General features: G+C 45.9%; 2 protein-coding genes across 2 annotated transcripts in view; one reads left to right on the top strand and one right to left on the bottom strand.

Annotated features, from left to right (window-relative positions):
* LOC135909271 (acetylcholinesterase-1-like) overlaps positions 1-18,115 on the bottom strand; it is a 651,651-nt gene that overhangs the window by 367,139 nt on the left and 266,397 nt on the right. The gene's annotated exons all lie outside the window — the stretch shown is intronic.
* LOC135909284 (zwei Ig domain protein zig-8-like) overlaps positions 1-18,115 on the top strand; it is a 266,552-nt gene that overhangs the window by 118,911 nt on the left and 129,526 nt on the right. Inside the window, exon 2 of the mRNA XM_065441214.1 lies at positions 5,414-5,676. Within this exon, the coding sequence (XP_065297286.1) occupies positions 5,414-5,676 (263 nt within the window). The remainder of the gene's footprint in view (positions 1-5,413; positions 5,677-18,115) is intronic.

Raw genomic sequence — 18,115 nt, forward strand, 5'->3', positions numbered from 1 at the left:
TGGGGTCCGTTTCCCATTTTCTTTTTTTTTTTCGATTTCCTTTTATTTTCTCATTTATGATAATTCGTCCTCCAGGCCTCGATGCGCTGTTTGAGTGACTGGAATTGCGTGTGCTTGGCTCCATAATTGAAAGTACTGGGTCCATTATTACGATTCTGTGGAAACTGCACTTTACTGACGAGCACTTTGTTGAACAGATTAATTTGTCTGGAACCAACATTGCCATCAGCGTTTCCACAGAGAAACATCACTTTGCCCTGGTCGATGAGGAATTAATGAGTAAACATTCATCGGAGACTCAGTTAACCATTGCAATGTTAAAATACTCAGTTGACCTTCCAGTTTTATGACTGGATCCTCGAGCAGTACAACAACAGTCTATATGCGGCTTTGTCGGAATGAACCGCTAAAACGTAAGACGTACTATTGATGCTCAATAGACTTGGCTAAGAACATTGAAGCCATCAGTAAACAAATTTCGAAGCAGTCAACGGGTGCATGATGAAGCTGAAAAATGTGACCTGTGCTTTGCTATGGGACCGCAAACGCACAGGGGCTCGCAATGCAGGTAAGCGGGTTGTACAATGTAATTGAGTAACGTGAAAGTTTGGACATCTTATGGATTTTAGTTTTTATCGCCTTTATGATCACGTACGCCATGCTTGTTCGTTTTTTTCTTTATCCTCGTCCTGTGTTCTGAAAAAAATTACCAGGTAGTATTCAAAAGAAATCAAGAAACGAGTCCAAGACAGAGCTATAGCTGACAGAACGTGATCGTCATTCGAATTAGATTTTTTGCAGCTAGTATGATTGAGTATCGCAAAATATTTTCGCTCCTGATATGAGCGTTCTATCAATCCGCATAATAAGCGGCTGAAATATACGTCGCAGAAGTTCTCAGCAGCAGTTAGTGAGTAACGCAAGAAAAAAGAAAAAGGCTACGTGAAAGCAGCGTGACTTAATCATCTTCCCGGGCGTCATTGCGCCAGAAACAATTTTAGGCCCGGAAAACAAGCGCACAGACAACAGACAGCGTGCGTACCGAGGCACAGACATTATGGTTCATTTTAAAAAAAAGCCCATTACTTTTATTCCTCCGTAAGAGCCCGCACCATCATTCTCTCGGGAAACTTGCATCAATTATGTAGGCTGTTTTCGTCGGTCGCAAGCTACAGCGATGCGCGCAGCTAACGTCTTGAAGAGTCGGAAGTTTAAATGTTGGCGAGAAAATAAAAAATCAAATGCCACGATCAGAAGGAAACGGCGAGTCATTGGAAGGCAATCATTTTCGCCCGGCCGTCTCCACGCCACGGACAGTCCTCGTCGGGTAAACCAACCGCGCACCTCGATTGGCCCGGTGCGCGCGCCGAGAGTCGTGCCGACAACAGCGCACTGTTTGCCCACTCCTTGAGCTGGAACGTGCTGACGGCTTTCCCGCACACCGCGTCTCTTCCCGGGCCGCTGCTGCCAAGACCACCCCGGCACGCCGGATCACCGAGAGGCCAGTTGCCCTGCCCGCAATAGCGTCCGTGCTCTGCCATTGTTTTCTTCCTCTTGCGTTTCGCGACGTGTTCATCTTCATCGTTCCGGCCACGCCGCTGTTTGTTTTCGGCTCTTCCGCCCTCACTCACTCCCCTCCCGGTCTTCCTATCGCGATTTCTTCCCTGCCCGCTCTATTGTCTTCATTCTTTCCTTCCTTAATTTTTTTTTTCGGCTGGTGATGTTTCCTGCGGCGTGTTCGGCGTCCCTCGGGGTGTCTCACCATTCTTTTCTCCATTTTTTCCTGCCTTTCTTTCTTGCATTCTTTTTGTCTGCGTTTTTTCAGAGACAACAGAGTGTATACCGAATACTCTTTTCGGCATCTTTCCTGTCACATCACATTTTGTCTTACTTTTGAGCCCGCGGTGTTTGCCGTCTTGGCACTTTCGAAGTTCCCCCCCTGTCTATTGACTCCCGCGGAAGTTTCTTCGGAGAGTTCGATATACGTTGTTGCTTGCTAGTTTTCTAATATCACTTCCGTCGTATTTCTTTCTCTTTTTTCATCTTTTCCCTACCTACTTTAGCGGCTATGATCACCGAGCAGCGCTACACACGCGATCGCTCTACGTATGTATATAGGAGGTGTCTTCTGCACCACCTACGCAGTCTGCTCAAATGTATATGAGTAGCTTTATTGTGCTAGCGCTTGGTAGGTGCCATATCAGAGCGAAAGACCGAAATGCGTACATTACCTAACTTAATGTTTGTGTTGTTCAACGTGATCAACTGAAAGAAGTATTTTCAACTAATGGATTTATGTTTATTGGTTTCTTCGCACAGATATCAAATTGATGCTCGTGTAGGTAGATCAAAACCATTGGTAGTGTGGGCGTTAATACTAAACATATATCTCAGCGACAGCATTTTTAAATACTGTGCCTGGCTGATTCGTAAAAAATAAACGGAAAGGTTTTGCAATGATCGAAGTATGAAATTCGAAGTGGGAAGCAACGAAACAGCGTTGTCGCCGACAAGTCCTTCTGAGCTCTTTCTACTTCCTATTGAACTATAAAATTAAGCACATCATCTTTTGCCATATTTTTTTAGACTGCTTAACATTTCCATGTATTATGTCGCCGTTAAGGTGTCTTGCGATGCGCAAGCTTGATTATTCTCGCAGTTGATGGCAATGGATAATATTGTTCTGGAAATATCAGACTGACAATTAGACAGTTTCATTAAATGAACCGACCATGTAAACTGATAGTTGAAGAGTCAACTCACGAGCCACTCTGGTTGGCTATATCCCACAACCAATTGCGAAATTGTGCACCAGATACAATGCTTATTATTATGCTGGCGAGCGGAATTTACTGCTCGAAAAGCGCGGCTGGGGCCGCGAGACCGGAGCAGCGTCGCAGAAACAACTCGTCCTTCTCATTTCCCGAGTGGATTCCGCTTCCTCTTCTTTAGCAAACCTGTCGCCACAATATGTTACCTAAGCAAATGAATCCACACAGAACCAGCGGATCGCATAAACGTGAAGACTTGCATTCATGAGAGAGAGAGAAAAACTTTATTGATTCTATCAAGGGGTTTAGCGGTGAGCCGTCTTGCGCTTGCTGCCTGGCTCTTCAGCACGGGTGTGCCCCTATTCCACGGCTCCACTGAGCCGGGCCACTTCGCACGCGCGCTGCACCATTGCCCTTTGGGCGGTGAGCTCGCTGCTAGTGAGCAGGCCCTCCCATTGCTCCGCACTCGGGTTTTTATGTTTATGGAATGTGTAGTTATGCTTACATTCCCATGTTATGAACAGTGGCCGAACAATGAGAGCCCCAGTCCGTAGCTAACGTTCTCTCAAGGGGATTTGTCCGTGTCAGGGATCAGAGTCCCAGCTATATGGTTCAACTTCTTCGACCTCTGCTAAAAAAAAGAAAGAAAGGTAGCACGACGTACTGCGTCCGCCGACGGTAGAAGGCATAGTATAACAGTGTCGGATCAATTTTGCATGCGCCAAATTTGCGCTCGTAATAAGGAAGAAAGCGAGAACAAAAACTCCAGGCACGTCTTCGCTGCCACCTTAAGACCACAGGACATACCACTATTGTACGCTACAGTATTAACCCCACCCCCCCTTTTTTTTCTATATCGCTGTAGCACACTACATTTACACCTCTCAACTGTGATTGAGCCGGTGTAGATTCAATGACTTCATGCCTACACCTATACCGACGCGACAAGAGCACGCGCAACCTAATGCCATTTCTGAGTTTGTCAAGCAGCGCGAGCAAGCAAGCAGACTTAATCTACACCATATTTCCACAGTTGCGTGGCCACAATCATGTTTCTACAGAAATTGTATCATAGCTAACATCTAGGACGATCTCGCACCATGCAATTACGCGACAATCACCCCTGACGAGGCAACAAAACTCCGCAAGCTCGTTCAACCGATTCCAGCAATTGAGGCGACTGTACCTATAAGAGGCGCGGCGTGATCTTCACTTGAGTGCTGCGTTACGCAGCACTTAACCCTTGGTGGAAGAGGAGAAACAGCTTTCTTAATACGACAAATCCTGAGATCGAAAGTACCCTTAATTATGCGGTCGGATTCATTACATTTGATTTTTTATGTTGTGTTTAGTGCAATCTATATGATAAACCATCGTATTATAGCTTTGCTTTTTCTTCATTCCATTTTCACTCAGGAGTATCATTTTGTTTGATCCTTGTGATTCATCAGTATTTTTGTAAGGTAACTTGTTACTTTGTAGAATATACCTTTTCCGTATGCATAACGACTCATTAAGGAGCTTATCATGGTTCAATTAGTTTTTTTATCTCTCTCCGTTTCCTCTTTTCCCGAATTGCTAGAGTAAAAATTTGATAAGTGAATATTTTATAGTACTGTTCGCAATCTGCTTAGTCTCTGTTATGGTCCTTACTGTTCGCATGAACTTTGCAAATGTATACTGTTTTCGTCCTTGTACTTATGGTGTCACTCCTGCCATGGCCGCCATAAGGTGGCCGGCAGTATCTGACAAATAAATTTGAGTTGACGGCTAAACACAAAGTGTTAGAAGCCCCATCAGTCGCCTAACGTTAACAAAGCCATCACTATACTGACAGCTTCAATGTACTTAGGTAGCGTAAAAAAGTGACAATAACTCTGAACATTTGCAAGCGGATTCGCAGGCTTAACGAGTCTTCACGTATTAACATCGCTGTCCAGTGGTCATGTCCTAAAGATGGTGACATGGTCATGACCTAAAAGTTGATCTTGTACATCGCAGTCTTCGCCCCCTATAACGCCTCTTGTTTCACTTTCTTCTCACCCTTGCCCCGCCCTCATTTGTCCTCGACCGGGAGACGCCTGTCCACATCCCCCCGCGTGCTTGCTGCCTTCCCCACAATCGCTCTCAGGTGGACGGAGTCTCCGGAAACTTCATTCTGGGGTTGCTTTTAAACCAGCCACCACTTCACCCTGGAGTCAACCATATGAGCACAATATCCGGTGACCAAAGTGCTGCGTCCCTGCATCGGTAGCGGGTGCCCATTATCTAGTTTGGGCTTATCCTGGAACAAGTACGGTAGCCGAAAACGCACTTAGGGTCTGAATTAAGCAGTGACAAACGTGGCGACTATTAGTGATGGCTCATGAACAATAGATTTGATAAGTCCCTGGTGAAGTTATTGTGTCAAACTGGCGGCCACGATTAGATATAATTATCGCATTATATTTCATGGCAACCCAATTGAAAAAAAAAAGAAGGGGCCCCAAGCCTTGGCTTCAAACAACAAATTTATTTATTTTTTACGTATGTCCTGTCCTTAAGGTTCTGCGCACGTTGTTGTAAGCGGCTGGTAATAAGCCCGAAAATGCATTGATTGATACATTTTCTTCTTTTTGCCTGTCTCTCTATGTCTGCTGCAGGTCCTGCACAGAGCCGCCGGCCGCATGTCGGCGCGCCCACGTCGTCGCCCCAAGACTCCAGGAACATCGCTTCGAGGGTCGCATCGCGGCGCGTTCGTTCGGCCGAGGCGTCGCTCGTGTCGGCGCCCGAGATCTTGAACCCCAAGCTGTTCCCGGACATCGAGCAGCCGGCGTTCGACAACAGCACGCCGCGCAACGTCACCACGCAACAGATGCAGACCGTGTACCTGCACTGCATAGTCAACAACCTCGGTGAAAGGACGGTGAGTGGCATACTCGTGAACACCAGTCAGGGAATTTTAACTCTTTTCCATTGGGAAGCTCCTCGTAGGCTCTGTACTATTTCACAGGTCCACGCGGTAATTGTGCCGAGGTTTTCGAGTTGGCGAATTATTGCGCACGCTTCGGGACACGGACAAATCAACAGGTCCTGCAAGATGACAACGATTTTACGACATGACGCCTGTTACCTTATCGGTCGCACATAAACTACGCTTGAGCTAGTGCTCGAACAGCGGCCAAGGTACAGAAAACTCACAGAATTTGGGCCTCACCAGAGGTCCATCACACTAGAGTGGCTCCCACAGGTGAATTCTGGGTTTTACGGATTGCCGCGTTGTATGAGACAGGTAACAAGCAAGGATGCTGAGGCGAATGGCAAGCTCTAGGCTGACAAATACTTCTATATTCACTGATCATAAGATGACCAAGTAGTCATATTTCGGCTAAATCCTCGAAGCGAGAGTACGCAATGGCGGGATTGCGAAGCGCAGTGTCGCAACGAGCCTGATTACGCAACCGAGGCGGGCGAGGAACCTCCTACTTGACCACTGAAAAACGCTTCGGGCCGAAGCTCACGGAAAAGCACGTACCGCGTTACTGACACGTGCGTTCATAACAAGGGAAAACATTGCACGAACAGTAGTTTTGCCACCGATCTTATCGGACTTTCCCCCTCGAAATCCTCCAAACGGCGTTCACAGTCTACTTTTCCCCCTATTACACATGAAGATTTCTACTCAGAAGCAACGAAAATGCAATCGCACTACTATGCTCTACGCTTATGCGTCTGGGAATATTTTTAAAATTTTATTTTAAATGTAGAAAAATTGGAAAAAAATGCGCCAATTCACGGCCGACTGGCTCGCAAAGTTATATAGATATTTCCAAGAGCTGCTTGTGGGTGACTGTAGCCTGCGTTATTGCATGTGCGTGCTTAGAGCAGATGACGAGCGGCAAATCATGTTTTCTGGCCAGTGCACATGATTTCCCGAAGTTAGTGAGGAATATAATTGACATAAGAGGGGAAATAATGAAACATTAAAACAACAGCAACAACGAAACAATGGTGACAAAGAGCCTTTTTCCTAGGATAGGATAGGATAGGATAGGGTAGGATAGGATAGGAGAGGAAAACTTTTTTAAAATGCCGGAAACCGAGGACCTTTTCCTAACCTTTGCGCATTTACAAGGAGTGTGTCTAAGTTTTTGCTTAAGCCATAAGTCACACACAAAACGTGAGCAAATTATAATCACCGATTCCTCGAATGCTATGTCTTAAAGATGCTTCTTTCATTTGGCGGGTTTTCGTAACTTCGTACAACTGCACTGCGCATTTTATACTTAGGTTAATAATTTCACAAGTAAAGGTGACACGTGGATTACACACACACATATATATATATATATATATATATATATATATATATATATATATATATATATATATATATATAGTGCAACTATTACACCACTCGCGCAACAAGTCACTCTTTAAGTGTTCCCTTTGCAGGGCTAGCTAGCTGGAGGAATATTCACTGTCTTCATGTTCTTTCCATCTGAAAATACAAGGGAGTCTAGATATATGTGTCTCTTTTATGTGTGAAACATGCTGCGAGCAGATCCGACGTACCTCATTTGATATCCCAAACATTAGACTAATTTGTTAGTCTTGTGACTTCTTTTTGTGCATAATACCGTCATTGTGCAGTGGTTCTAACAGATGGCTAACAAGCGGAAACTAGATACGTGATTTGTCGTGTAAAATAAGTATGCATTATTCACTCGTCCCAAGCACCAAGTATTCAACATCTCAAACATACAATCTCCATAGTGTCCTGATTGCTTCTTGCTTGAGCGAGACTAATTCTACCCTTTCTGTATTTGGCTATGCTAGCTGGCGGTATATTCACTGTCTTCATGTTCTTTACATATGAAAATACAAGGGAGTCTAGATATATTTGTCTCTTTTATGAGTGAAACATTCTGCGAGCAGATCCGACGTAGCTCATTTGATATACCAAACATTAGGCTCATTTGTTAGTCTTGTGACTTCTTTTTGTACATAATAGCGTCATTGTGCAGCGGTTCTAACATATGGCTAAGAAGCGGAAACTAGATACGTGATTTGTCGTGTAAATTCAGTCTACATTATTCGCTCGTCCCAAGCACCAAGTGTTCAACATCTCAAACATACGATCTCCATAGTGTCCTGATTGCTTCTTGCCTGAATGAGACTAATTCTATCCTTTCTGTATATATTTTTGAGGGGGGGCTTACCGAGTCTCGTAGTGTCACATTGTTGAAATTATAAACTACGCACTACTTGAAGCGTGAGGTAACAATTTACTGATTTATTGGGTGAACTTTAGTCCGGAATAATAAGCAAGCAATACTCAAATCTTGATACCAGCGAGCACATTCGTCGGACGCACATTCTCGCACCCTCCATAATGTACAACACTGCTCGCGTCACCGTGCTCAATCTCATTGGACAAAACTCTTACGCTATAAAATCGCCAACATTACAGCAACTTTGGAGATAGGTAGACGTGACATGCGTCGAACGATAACTGCATAACAGAGATAACCGGGCGAAAAACGATGACCAGCGAAAAGTTAAAGAAAGAAAGGTACGCGTGGCAGTAGCAAAAATGCTTGGAACAACAAGAATGCCTTAGTAACAAGCAAGGAGAACGTCTCATGCTCGGCATGGCATCAACAATGAGAGGTCTTGCTTGGCAGGGTATATAGGCAACGAAGACACATTTTTTGAAGAATTTGATTTCTACCATGTCATGATATTATAAACAGGTTTCTGACATACGGCTTGACATACCTGCACTACCAGGCTTTTCGAGGAACGTCCTCGTTACAACATCGTAAGAGAGAGAGAAGCGAACGTGTATGCTTCAGCAAAACATGTCAGAGATATTCTAAATGTTTATAATGTTTGCACATGGTACTTGAGCTTCGCCGTTCGCTGGTGGTTTCAGAGGATATTAACGGCACACTGCAAACTTATTTTGTTCGTCTGCGTAGAGTCCTTGCAATCGCGCTTCATTTATTTGAACTAAGTCATACAAGTACGTCTTTGACAGCGTTCGTAAATCAGTTTCAGCGAATTCGTCACAGACCTACATACAGACGTCTTATACGAGCTAAAATGCATGATACAAGGAACGTGTTCAAGCAGGTTGGCGCCACGGGGTCGCATTCATAAGTGATGTGTGAGCGTATTTATTTATTTATTTATTTATTTATTTATTTATTTATTTATTTATTTATTTATTTATTTATTTATTTTACACACATGCACACGCACACAGGCACATCGTGTTGGATGCTCCGTCAACCCTTCCTCTTCAGTGGCACGATGACGGCCAGCTGCAAATACAGCGCACAAGCACGGAATGCGTCCCGTCGCAGTTGTGCTGCAATCTATAGACGAACGGTCCCTCAAAGATGCAGCTACGATTGCCACCCGCACGCACGACGCTGCGTGGTCTAAAGGAAGCACACCCCATCAAGAATGAGGCGAAAGCGCTTTATCGGAACGACTATAGAAGCGCAAACAGATATGCATAAATTTCACAACTCTGTTCCTCCACAAATCACTTAATCGAAGAGACAAGCACGCGATAGATTTGTTTGCGGATGTCTTTTGGACGTGGTGCTGCTGCGCCTATTTCGTGCTGTGCCATGCCAGCGCTGCAATGGTGGATGAGTGTCGTTCATTGTGGTTGCAACTTATACGGGCTGCCGCACGAAGCACAATTTAACAGCAATAAAAAAAACCCATTGTCTTTACAGTCTATGAAGAAGAATGACTAGCGAAGCAGCGTATGTGCGCCTCTTGACGGCGTAGTGCACCTCCGCCGCGGTTCAGCCCAATATTGCGCAATCTTCGGGATTTTTTTTCTACACGCGGACGCGATAGTGGGGAAATAGCCCTTAACAGCTCCGCTGTAAAAATGCACACAGCGCGGAGGTTCGCACTTGAGGTGACAACGCGTCGGAAATGCACCGGAAGTACGCCATGCGCGAATTCCGCTGTCATGCATGCTCTGGAAAGATGGACAATGCGTTCGCGTGTCTTGTTTGAGTAGCGAAGGTAAGAAGACGGTGACGCTGCTTTCCCGCACTGCGTCATATCGTGCACGCTTTAAATATGCATTCCTCTTGTCCCGCACCCTCCCTTTACAGCAAAGCCAAATATCATATATCTTGTGTATGACCCCCCGACTCCGTAGATACTTCTCGCCTGTAAATTACCGTATATACGTTTAAGATTAGTATCGTTCATTAGCGTAAACCTCGCACATTAAATGCAACACACTATACATTCATGCATGGTCATGTTGTTCCATGACACTTGCGAAAATAATAATGTATACAAGAAGTAAAGTCTTTGTTATCGACGCAGCGACAGCAGTAACCAGCCATTAGAGCAAGCTAAAAAAGAAGCGAAACAGACATTAGCAATCGGTCACTCTCGTGAACACACATTCTGGTGTCCAGCCTTACTTAATGAAATTTGCTAAATTTATTTTAACCTTTAACGTTTTCCTTTTTCCATTTGTTTTTACAGCTGAGTGAACTTCCTTGCTCCACGCTTCGTTCACTGAAGCTGATGCGCTAATCAGATATATACGGCTGGTCTGCTCTTAACGACGACAACGGGGAAGTGGGGGTGGGGTGGGGGGGGGGGGAGGTCTCTATGTCTACCACCATTATTACGCACTTTTCTGAGGAGCTAGACGCTGAGTTGGCAAGCGCACAAAAAGTTTCTGACAATACAACGATCCGGGCAGGCGCCTGTTTACGCCAGGATAGCGAATTTCCTTCACCGCTCCTGGTGTGTATATATATATATATATATATATATATATATATATATATATATATATATATATATATATATATATATATATATACATGCAGACGATATAAAGCAGTTGGCGTCGTTTGCATGTAAGCAAGCCCCCTTGTTTTCCGCGCGTGCACCTCAATACCGCTCGTCTTCCTAAATTATTTTAAGCCCTCTTTTCCCGAAAGAGCTTCCCTTTTCAACGCCATTTCTCGCCACGCTTACATTCTTCCGTCGCACGGCAGCCATATTTCTGGCTTCGTGCTCTCCAAGGGCGTCGTCCGCGAGCCTACGCACTGGTGGCGTTAGCCTAAAGTTTATATTTTCTTCTTAGCGGCAATGCTCAGATCTGCTCCTCTCGTCGTTTTAGCCAGTATTCATCCAGCGCTCAGCCAAAATGGCCGTGAAGCGACGGGGGAAAGCGTGCACACACACGTTTTAATGGACCATTCTTGTGCAAGCGCCCATCTTTCCTCCTTTCTTCGGGACTCTTGCAGTGAAGGCATTCGCTTCTATCGCACGAGACAGACAACAAAGAAACTTCAGCGTGAAGGGAACGAGAAGAGATATATAAGATGACTCTGATCGCAGGAAAGAAGTCCGCGAAATAACGCTGGAAGAGTCATTATGCTCGCGTTTACTGCACTCGCTTTATACTATACAGCTTGCCCTGCTGTGCCACCGACCTAGACGGCGCGCTGCTCGACACTCTTTCCACCCCGTGCTTCTCGCCGGAGGAGGGGAAGACGACACAGGGGACGTAGATGTAGCCTCCTCGCGTCTTGCGACTCGCCCCGCTCACGTTCTGCCACTCGTAGTCTCTCTATTTTCCTTACCTTTCGCTGGACTGTTGTGTAGTGCCGAACAGAGCGCCGTGTCACGTGCAGATGACCGAACCGGCCACTCGGAAAATGGAGGGGCCGTTGCCGAATGGAGGCCCGATGGTTTGTCCTGGCGATGCGCAAGCTGCGACGCTCTGGCTTTCCTCTATAGACTGCGCCTTTCCAGAGTCCGTGCAGCGGACATGAAGCTATAAACGACTGTAGGGGACGAAGTCACAGGCTATGTTTGCGCCTATTATACTAAGTGGCTGGTGGATGAAAGCCCTCGCCATCTTCTAAAAGCTAACTATAATGTTCGCTCCATGCGGCAGCAGGGTGACGTAAGGACGAAAGAAGGTAGAACACACGGTTACTACGACAACCGCACAAACAGGCGCTTCCGGTCCATTCACCGTCAGGAGTCCATTTCACGATGTTCTAACATTGCGCTGCAACCACGGCGACAAAATGCGCTTGGTAGAAACTACAACGTGGAAGACAATTCAGCTAAGAGAACTTGGATGAAAGTTGACAGGCATGAGCAGCCCGTCCTCGCCCAAGCTTCCATGCCGATCCAAAGGCCACGCCAAAAAAGAAAAAAAAAAAGACCACACCAAAAACGTGCAGGAAATGCGTTCTTCGCGTCATCATGCTCTTGCACTAACTGATGCCCCGCTTTTTGTTAATTGTCTTCGACTCTGTGACGGGCTGGACGCAAATGGGAACCGACCGTTAGAGTGGCTTTCCGGAGTTGTCGAGCGGTTGAGTGATTCGAGTGGCTCCCCTGATACAGAACAGATTTGGCCAGGCCTAGTACAGTCTGTCACCCCACTCGTTCACGTAGGCTTTTGCTCCACTGGGAGGCTTGTCTCCCTTTGCTTTCCCCTTTTTCTAGTCGTCTATTACACTCGCATGCATATATACCAACACGCTTGTGAGCGCCTTGTTGTGTTAAATATCGACCTCAACATATCGACAACAGCGTTTTGCTTGTCCGCCTGGTCTTCAGCTTCGCTTGCGTTTTCCCCATTGTGCTACAAATGTGTTGCACAAAGGCTGCCTCGCTTCCCGAGATATTCAGATGTTCATACATGGTTCACTTCTTTTAGGTCTTTATACTTGTTGCTGTACTGTAATTAGTAATGTTGCAATTGTAATGAGTCCTGATATGTTTCAGATATCGTCACCCCGATTCAAAAACGTTTTAGTGTCCCTCTAAGAATTACCACCATTCGATAGCAGAACATTTCGGAGCAAAAAGCCCATAGTCCGGTTTCTTTTCAATGCGCTTCGATCACTTAGATCGCTTTAGGTGCACAATGAATGGAAACTTACTGTTTACACACTATGGCTTTGCCTTTAATATAACTGTAAATATAAATTGAGTAAGAAACGTGAATCATAAATAGGAAGGAACTGTAATTATGAATGGATGATAAGTGACTGCGAGCAGCATCATTGGAATTACTAACGCTGTAATTGGCATGACCTGTCATGATTCATCACGAGGGCAAAGCTGCCGCGTTGGCCGTCCAGGAAGAGCAGGAGCTGATTCAGAACGAGTCTTTAGCGAAGCCATGCGAGCTTTAGCTGCGATGTTGTTCACATTGCAGCTAACGCAAATTATGAGACATCGAAGGATTCAAAAACAGATAATATTGTTCCAATCAAACATGAAGAAAGGGGGTTAACCGAGGGGCCCGATTTTTATTAGTCATATCATAAGAAGCCAACAAACACTGAGACTAAGGAAAACATAGGGGAAATTGCTTGTGTTTCATAAATGAAATAAAGAAACGATAAATTAATGGAAATGAAAGCGGATGAAAAAAAAACTTGCCGCAGGTGGGGAACGATGCCACAACCTTCGCATTTCGCGAAGGTTGTGGATCGTTCAAATGTTCAGTGACATTTTTCAAGGTAAACATGCCATTGTTGTCGACGAAGTCTGTATACGCGTAGCGAAAGTAGCTTCGAACGGTTACAAAAGCGTTCGTGCTACGTTAACTTTCCACCGCCAAAACGCCCACATTCTTCGAGCTAAAACCCGCAGCACAATTCGCTAAACGCGCGTTTTGTACATGCATACGCGCGCTGGGAAATCGAGATATGACGCACCGACGAATACGTACGCACGCAATCGCTCTCTAAAAATGCGTGTGAATGCTGCACTGAGACATGAGTGCCCTCGGTTGTACAGACCTGAGTGTACAATATTAACATGCGTCCCACTGGACGCTCGCAGTGATTGTTTATAATATTTCACTGAAGAGGCTGTCTCGTCGGACCGCATTATGGGAGCTGCTTAGTTGGCGTGCAGTGTATTTTATGAAGAGCGATTGTCTGTAAAGTGTGCTGCACTTTCTCTTTGGCCAGCATCATTAATTTGACAGTGATCAGCTTACCTCGCTCCGAGGTTACTTCGAAAATTCCCACAAAAGGCGCCCGCATGGGGCTGAAAATGAGCGCCGAAAGTGAAACTACGGAAAGCACGCCGTATTATCCCTCATATACCACGCTGGCTCGACGCTCATGGGAGATCGCGCCATGCTTTTTCTTTTATAACAATACAATACAATACAATACAATACAATACAATACAATACAATACAATACAATACAACACAATACAATAATACATACGTATTCTCCATAGTCATCATGTAAGGATGGTGCCTATCAGCAGTTTTGATGGCAATGGTCAACACCGCAACTGCACTCATTGTTCCAACGCTGGCTCATGTCGAAGTCAGAGGCGCCATATTGAAATCCCATTCGGAGCTTCTATGACGCAATTGGAGGTAAATAAGAAATGATCGGCTCGTACTAGTGGTGCACGTAGTGTTTTGCTTGCATGCATACCGGATACGGGTAACCGGTTGTAGGCCTTATAAAGTCAAACTGTTCCAATATGTTTTTATTCCAATCCCCTGACGTCAAATAGCGTAGCCGCTTACGCAAGCATCGGGAGGTGACCGGCAGGGTTGTCTGAACAGAAACTCTCTGCTCGTTTATAGGAGGCCACTTTGTTTGTTTGAAAAAACGAATAACATTTCCTACAGTGAGCGGCTTGTCTTATCTAACTGGCTGACAAGAGGCGAGGAGACGGATTCGAGGGAGAGGGTTTCGATGGGGCCGAGCCAGTGCACTGAAAATTGATAACCGCACGAAGAGGGGGGAGCCGGCGTCGGCGATTGGTCCGCTTTCCCTTACTTGGCTTCAGGTGGCTAGTCAAAAATCGCGGCGGCATGCAACGGAAGGTTAAGAATGGCGCTAAAACGGATCCTCCGCAAAAAAGAGTTGGCAGAGCTAGGTTGTAAATGTGCTGAAAGTGCTTGAAAATGTTACACGGCCACGCAAAAAGGTTTATTGTATACACAAATAAACCCATGCTCTCAGGCCGGTGTGAGTAGCCAGGGCCCGAGCGATCGGCGGCAGCTAGTCTTTATTCCTTTCGGAACGAGGCAGCCTGCGGCTATTCAGAAAAAAAAATTCAAGTTTGTTCGGCATATTAAAGCATCTTTAACGCGTACACATCAGCTTGACGCGGTGAGTGACGCGGTTTTGTGACGTCATGTGACAGGCAGGTCAGGTGGGTGCAGTCCGAAAACTTTTGACCAATAGCCGAGGGTTAATGGGTAAAAGGCGTCAAATCATAAATAACGACTTTTTTTTTTTGTTCGGTCCAATGATGCATAATCAGTGCGCGCGCATCATATAAGATGGGGAGCTATCGCGGTTTTCGTGACGTCGCGTGTCAGACAGGCGAATTGGGGGTGGTTCCAAAAAGTTTTTGACCATTCGCGGAGAGCTGATTGCAGAATTGTAATGGGAAAGTTTGCAATAGCTTTACGTTATAGCGCCCGTATTTAGCGGGATAGAAAGATGTTAGCAAAAAATTTCAAACGAGGAACACTAAATGCTGAGTCATTCTTTGTTTTTGGCTGAAACGCGCCGTATAATTAACGTGAGTCTCAGTTAAATCACGCCGCCAGTCCCGTAGGTACCTCTGTATGCGTTATCAGCTTGTAGCCATCTCAACCAGTTTAGCAACAATTGCTATGCTACAAGATCGGCTAGTATCTGCGAGAGCAGCGTCTTGAGAGATAGATAGATAGAGAGAGAGAGAGAGAGAGAGAGAGAGAGATTAATGATATGCTGGTGATATTAGCCTGGCTGATCGACTGGCATGCTACTTCAGGTGATGGGTAATAAATATGACTTACGCTGTGATCACATCATGAATTCGTGCATGCAATGATTTGGTTATGGAACTGTATATGACAACTGGGCGTGAAGCCGGAATAATCAATAATGCACGCCGTTGTTTGTACAGGATTTAAGCGCTGCATCCACCCTAGCCCTTGCAGTCCCACAAAGCCTTTAGTTTTTACTGAGTGATTCGACAAATAGCGCCATATTTACCGAGAGAAAATAAGTGTTTACCATCAGACCAGCGAAACCAATGAAATAGAAAAGAACACTACAAAAGCACGCCTTGTTTTCATCGCGAAAGAGCGCTTCAATGTCGCGTGCAACGTATAATGTAAACAGACTGCTTCTCTCTAATTCGCGAAACTCAAGTTGAGAAAAGTCCTGATAAACAGGTTAGCACTGAAGAGCCTTGAGCGTATGTTAGACAGAATGAACTTCTTCAGCCTCCGCTGTCAAATTCTGTGGTATAAAGACGATATTTACGCTACTATAAAATTAAACACGTGTCAAAACAGCAGTAGTCACTTTTGAAAGAGTGTACATAAAGTGTACGATACATTTTAGTTCAATATTACACCACCGGTGCAAAAAAAAAAAATTAATTATTCGCAGAAAAAAAAAACACGAGTGACGTACCACATACGCAGCAAGCCGCTCAGAACAAGACAACTGCAAAGATAGCAGAGAGATCGTAACTTACAGATGTGACTAGTGCATGTCTAGCGAGAAGCAGATAGAGAGAGAAGAGACTAAAGGCAGGGATGTTAGCTAAGTTCCGCAAAAGTTACCATAATGTAGATAAATTTGCCGACGCTTATGCCTTCTTACTTTCTTCCCCTTTGTGCCCAGCTACACTACGTTTCAAGCCCAAAACTTTGTTAGCGCCCACCGTTACTTTGCTTTCTACTCAGAACAAGAAGAAATGGTCGACACGGCGAATGAGAAAAGTAAAACTGCATCCTGCCGTATTCAAAGAGCGTCTCGGCACCCTTTATTCGTGCCGGGTAGTGCAGCTGTCAGTGTAATGAATTACGTTCAAGGCATGACTGTCAGCGGCCGATATTTAGCCTTGTTCTCTTCCTGTCATTTGCTTCGTCTCGCACCTTCCGGATTACCCACCCTGCGCCCTGGAGAGCGAAGGGTGGGCGTAAAATTTGGGAAAACATCAAATTTAGCAAGCAAGGCATAAAATTTGGCATCCCATGGGGTGCTTGCCTTTCGATAACCGCGACGAAGATAAAGCGTTCGCTCCTCGGTTGACGTCAAACTTCTCACTAAACTCGCTCATCGACAAAGAGAGAGGCAACGGTGTAAGGGAACGAACAGGAGCAACCGGAAACATACCGAAACAAAATGAGAAAAATAAAACACAATGCGTTTCAGAGCTCGCATGGCACGCCCTGGCGGCGCTTTAGCTGGAACGTCCACGCCGCGGTCTGACGTCGCCGAGCGTTTCGCGGCAACAAGTTCCCGTCCGCGCGATATTCGGTCTCTCCTACGACGAACGCTGGCGCGCTCGCGCGCGTGCAGAAAGCGTTTGCCGCTTGGTCGCGTCAGAATTTCTCCAAGTGCGCGTCGAGAAAAGCGGCCTCCTTTCCTTCGATGCCCGCCTTTAGCTTCAACCACGCAGCCATTCCCTTTTCCCGCGCCTGCCTCCTCTTGCTCTTCCGGCGTCTCTTATCTTTCTTCCGTTCAGCGCTGTTTCCTAATCTCCGCATTCCAAGTTTCTATGTTCACGCTCGACTCGTTCAAAATTGATTCTCGCCGCTAGAAATGAAAGAGAGCAAGAAACGATGGGAAGAGAGGGAGAAGGCGCTGTCTGGGAAGCGTGCGAAAAGGCCCCGAAAGAAAGAAGAAATTAGATGAAAAAGAATCGCGTACAGCTGGCAGCTTTCCACCACCGCAGCAGCCTGCACTGGCAAAAGAGTGAGCTTCAACAGAAACAAGATAGAGTGAACGCTGCCGGGGGGAGGGCGGAGGGGGGGAGTGGCGGCAGTGAAGCGACGGTGTTTCATGCGCTAGAGAAAGGCAGGCTCGCGGTTTTCGACGAATCAGTATACGGCCCTCGTACTGTAAAGACGCGCCGAGACAGGCTTCGCAAAGGAAGTACGCGTGCGCGGGCGCCAAGGTGGAAGTGGAGAGTGGCATCTGTGGCTTGGCGAGTGCCGAGGCTGGCGGTGCATCACTGCGGAATCGGGGTGCCACCCTTTCTCGCATAACCTATTCTCCTCCCACAACCCCGTTGCATCTCACGCCCTCCTTCCTTGCTCGGTTCTTCCTTTCTTTTTTCATTTTTTCACAACGAGTCTGTTTCTTTCAGTAAACGCGTTTAAGAGACAAGAGCATAAAAAAAAAGGTGTACTGGAAGAGAGCCTCAAATGATAGCAGCAGGCGACTCTCGAACAATGCGCTCTCTGACGATGCGACGATAAGCATGAAATATAAAGCAATATATAAGAAAGCGAGATTGTTAGGAGAGAGAGGTGAGAGCGCGAGCGGAAACGTCCTTGAAGCACC

This window comes from Dermacentor albipictus, chromosome 1, assembly GCF_038994185.2.
Source record: "Dermacentor albipictus isolate Rhodes 1998 colony chromosome 1, USDA_Dalb.pri_finalv2, whole genome shotgun sequence".
NCBI classification, from domain to species: domain Eukaryota; kingdom Metazoa; phylum Arthropoda; class Arachnida; order Ixodida; family Ixodidae; genus Dermacentor; species Dermacentor albipictus.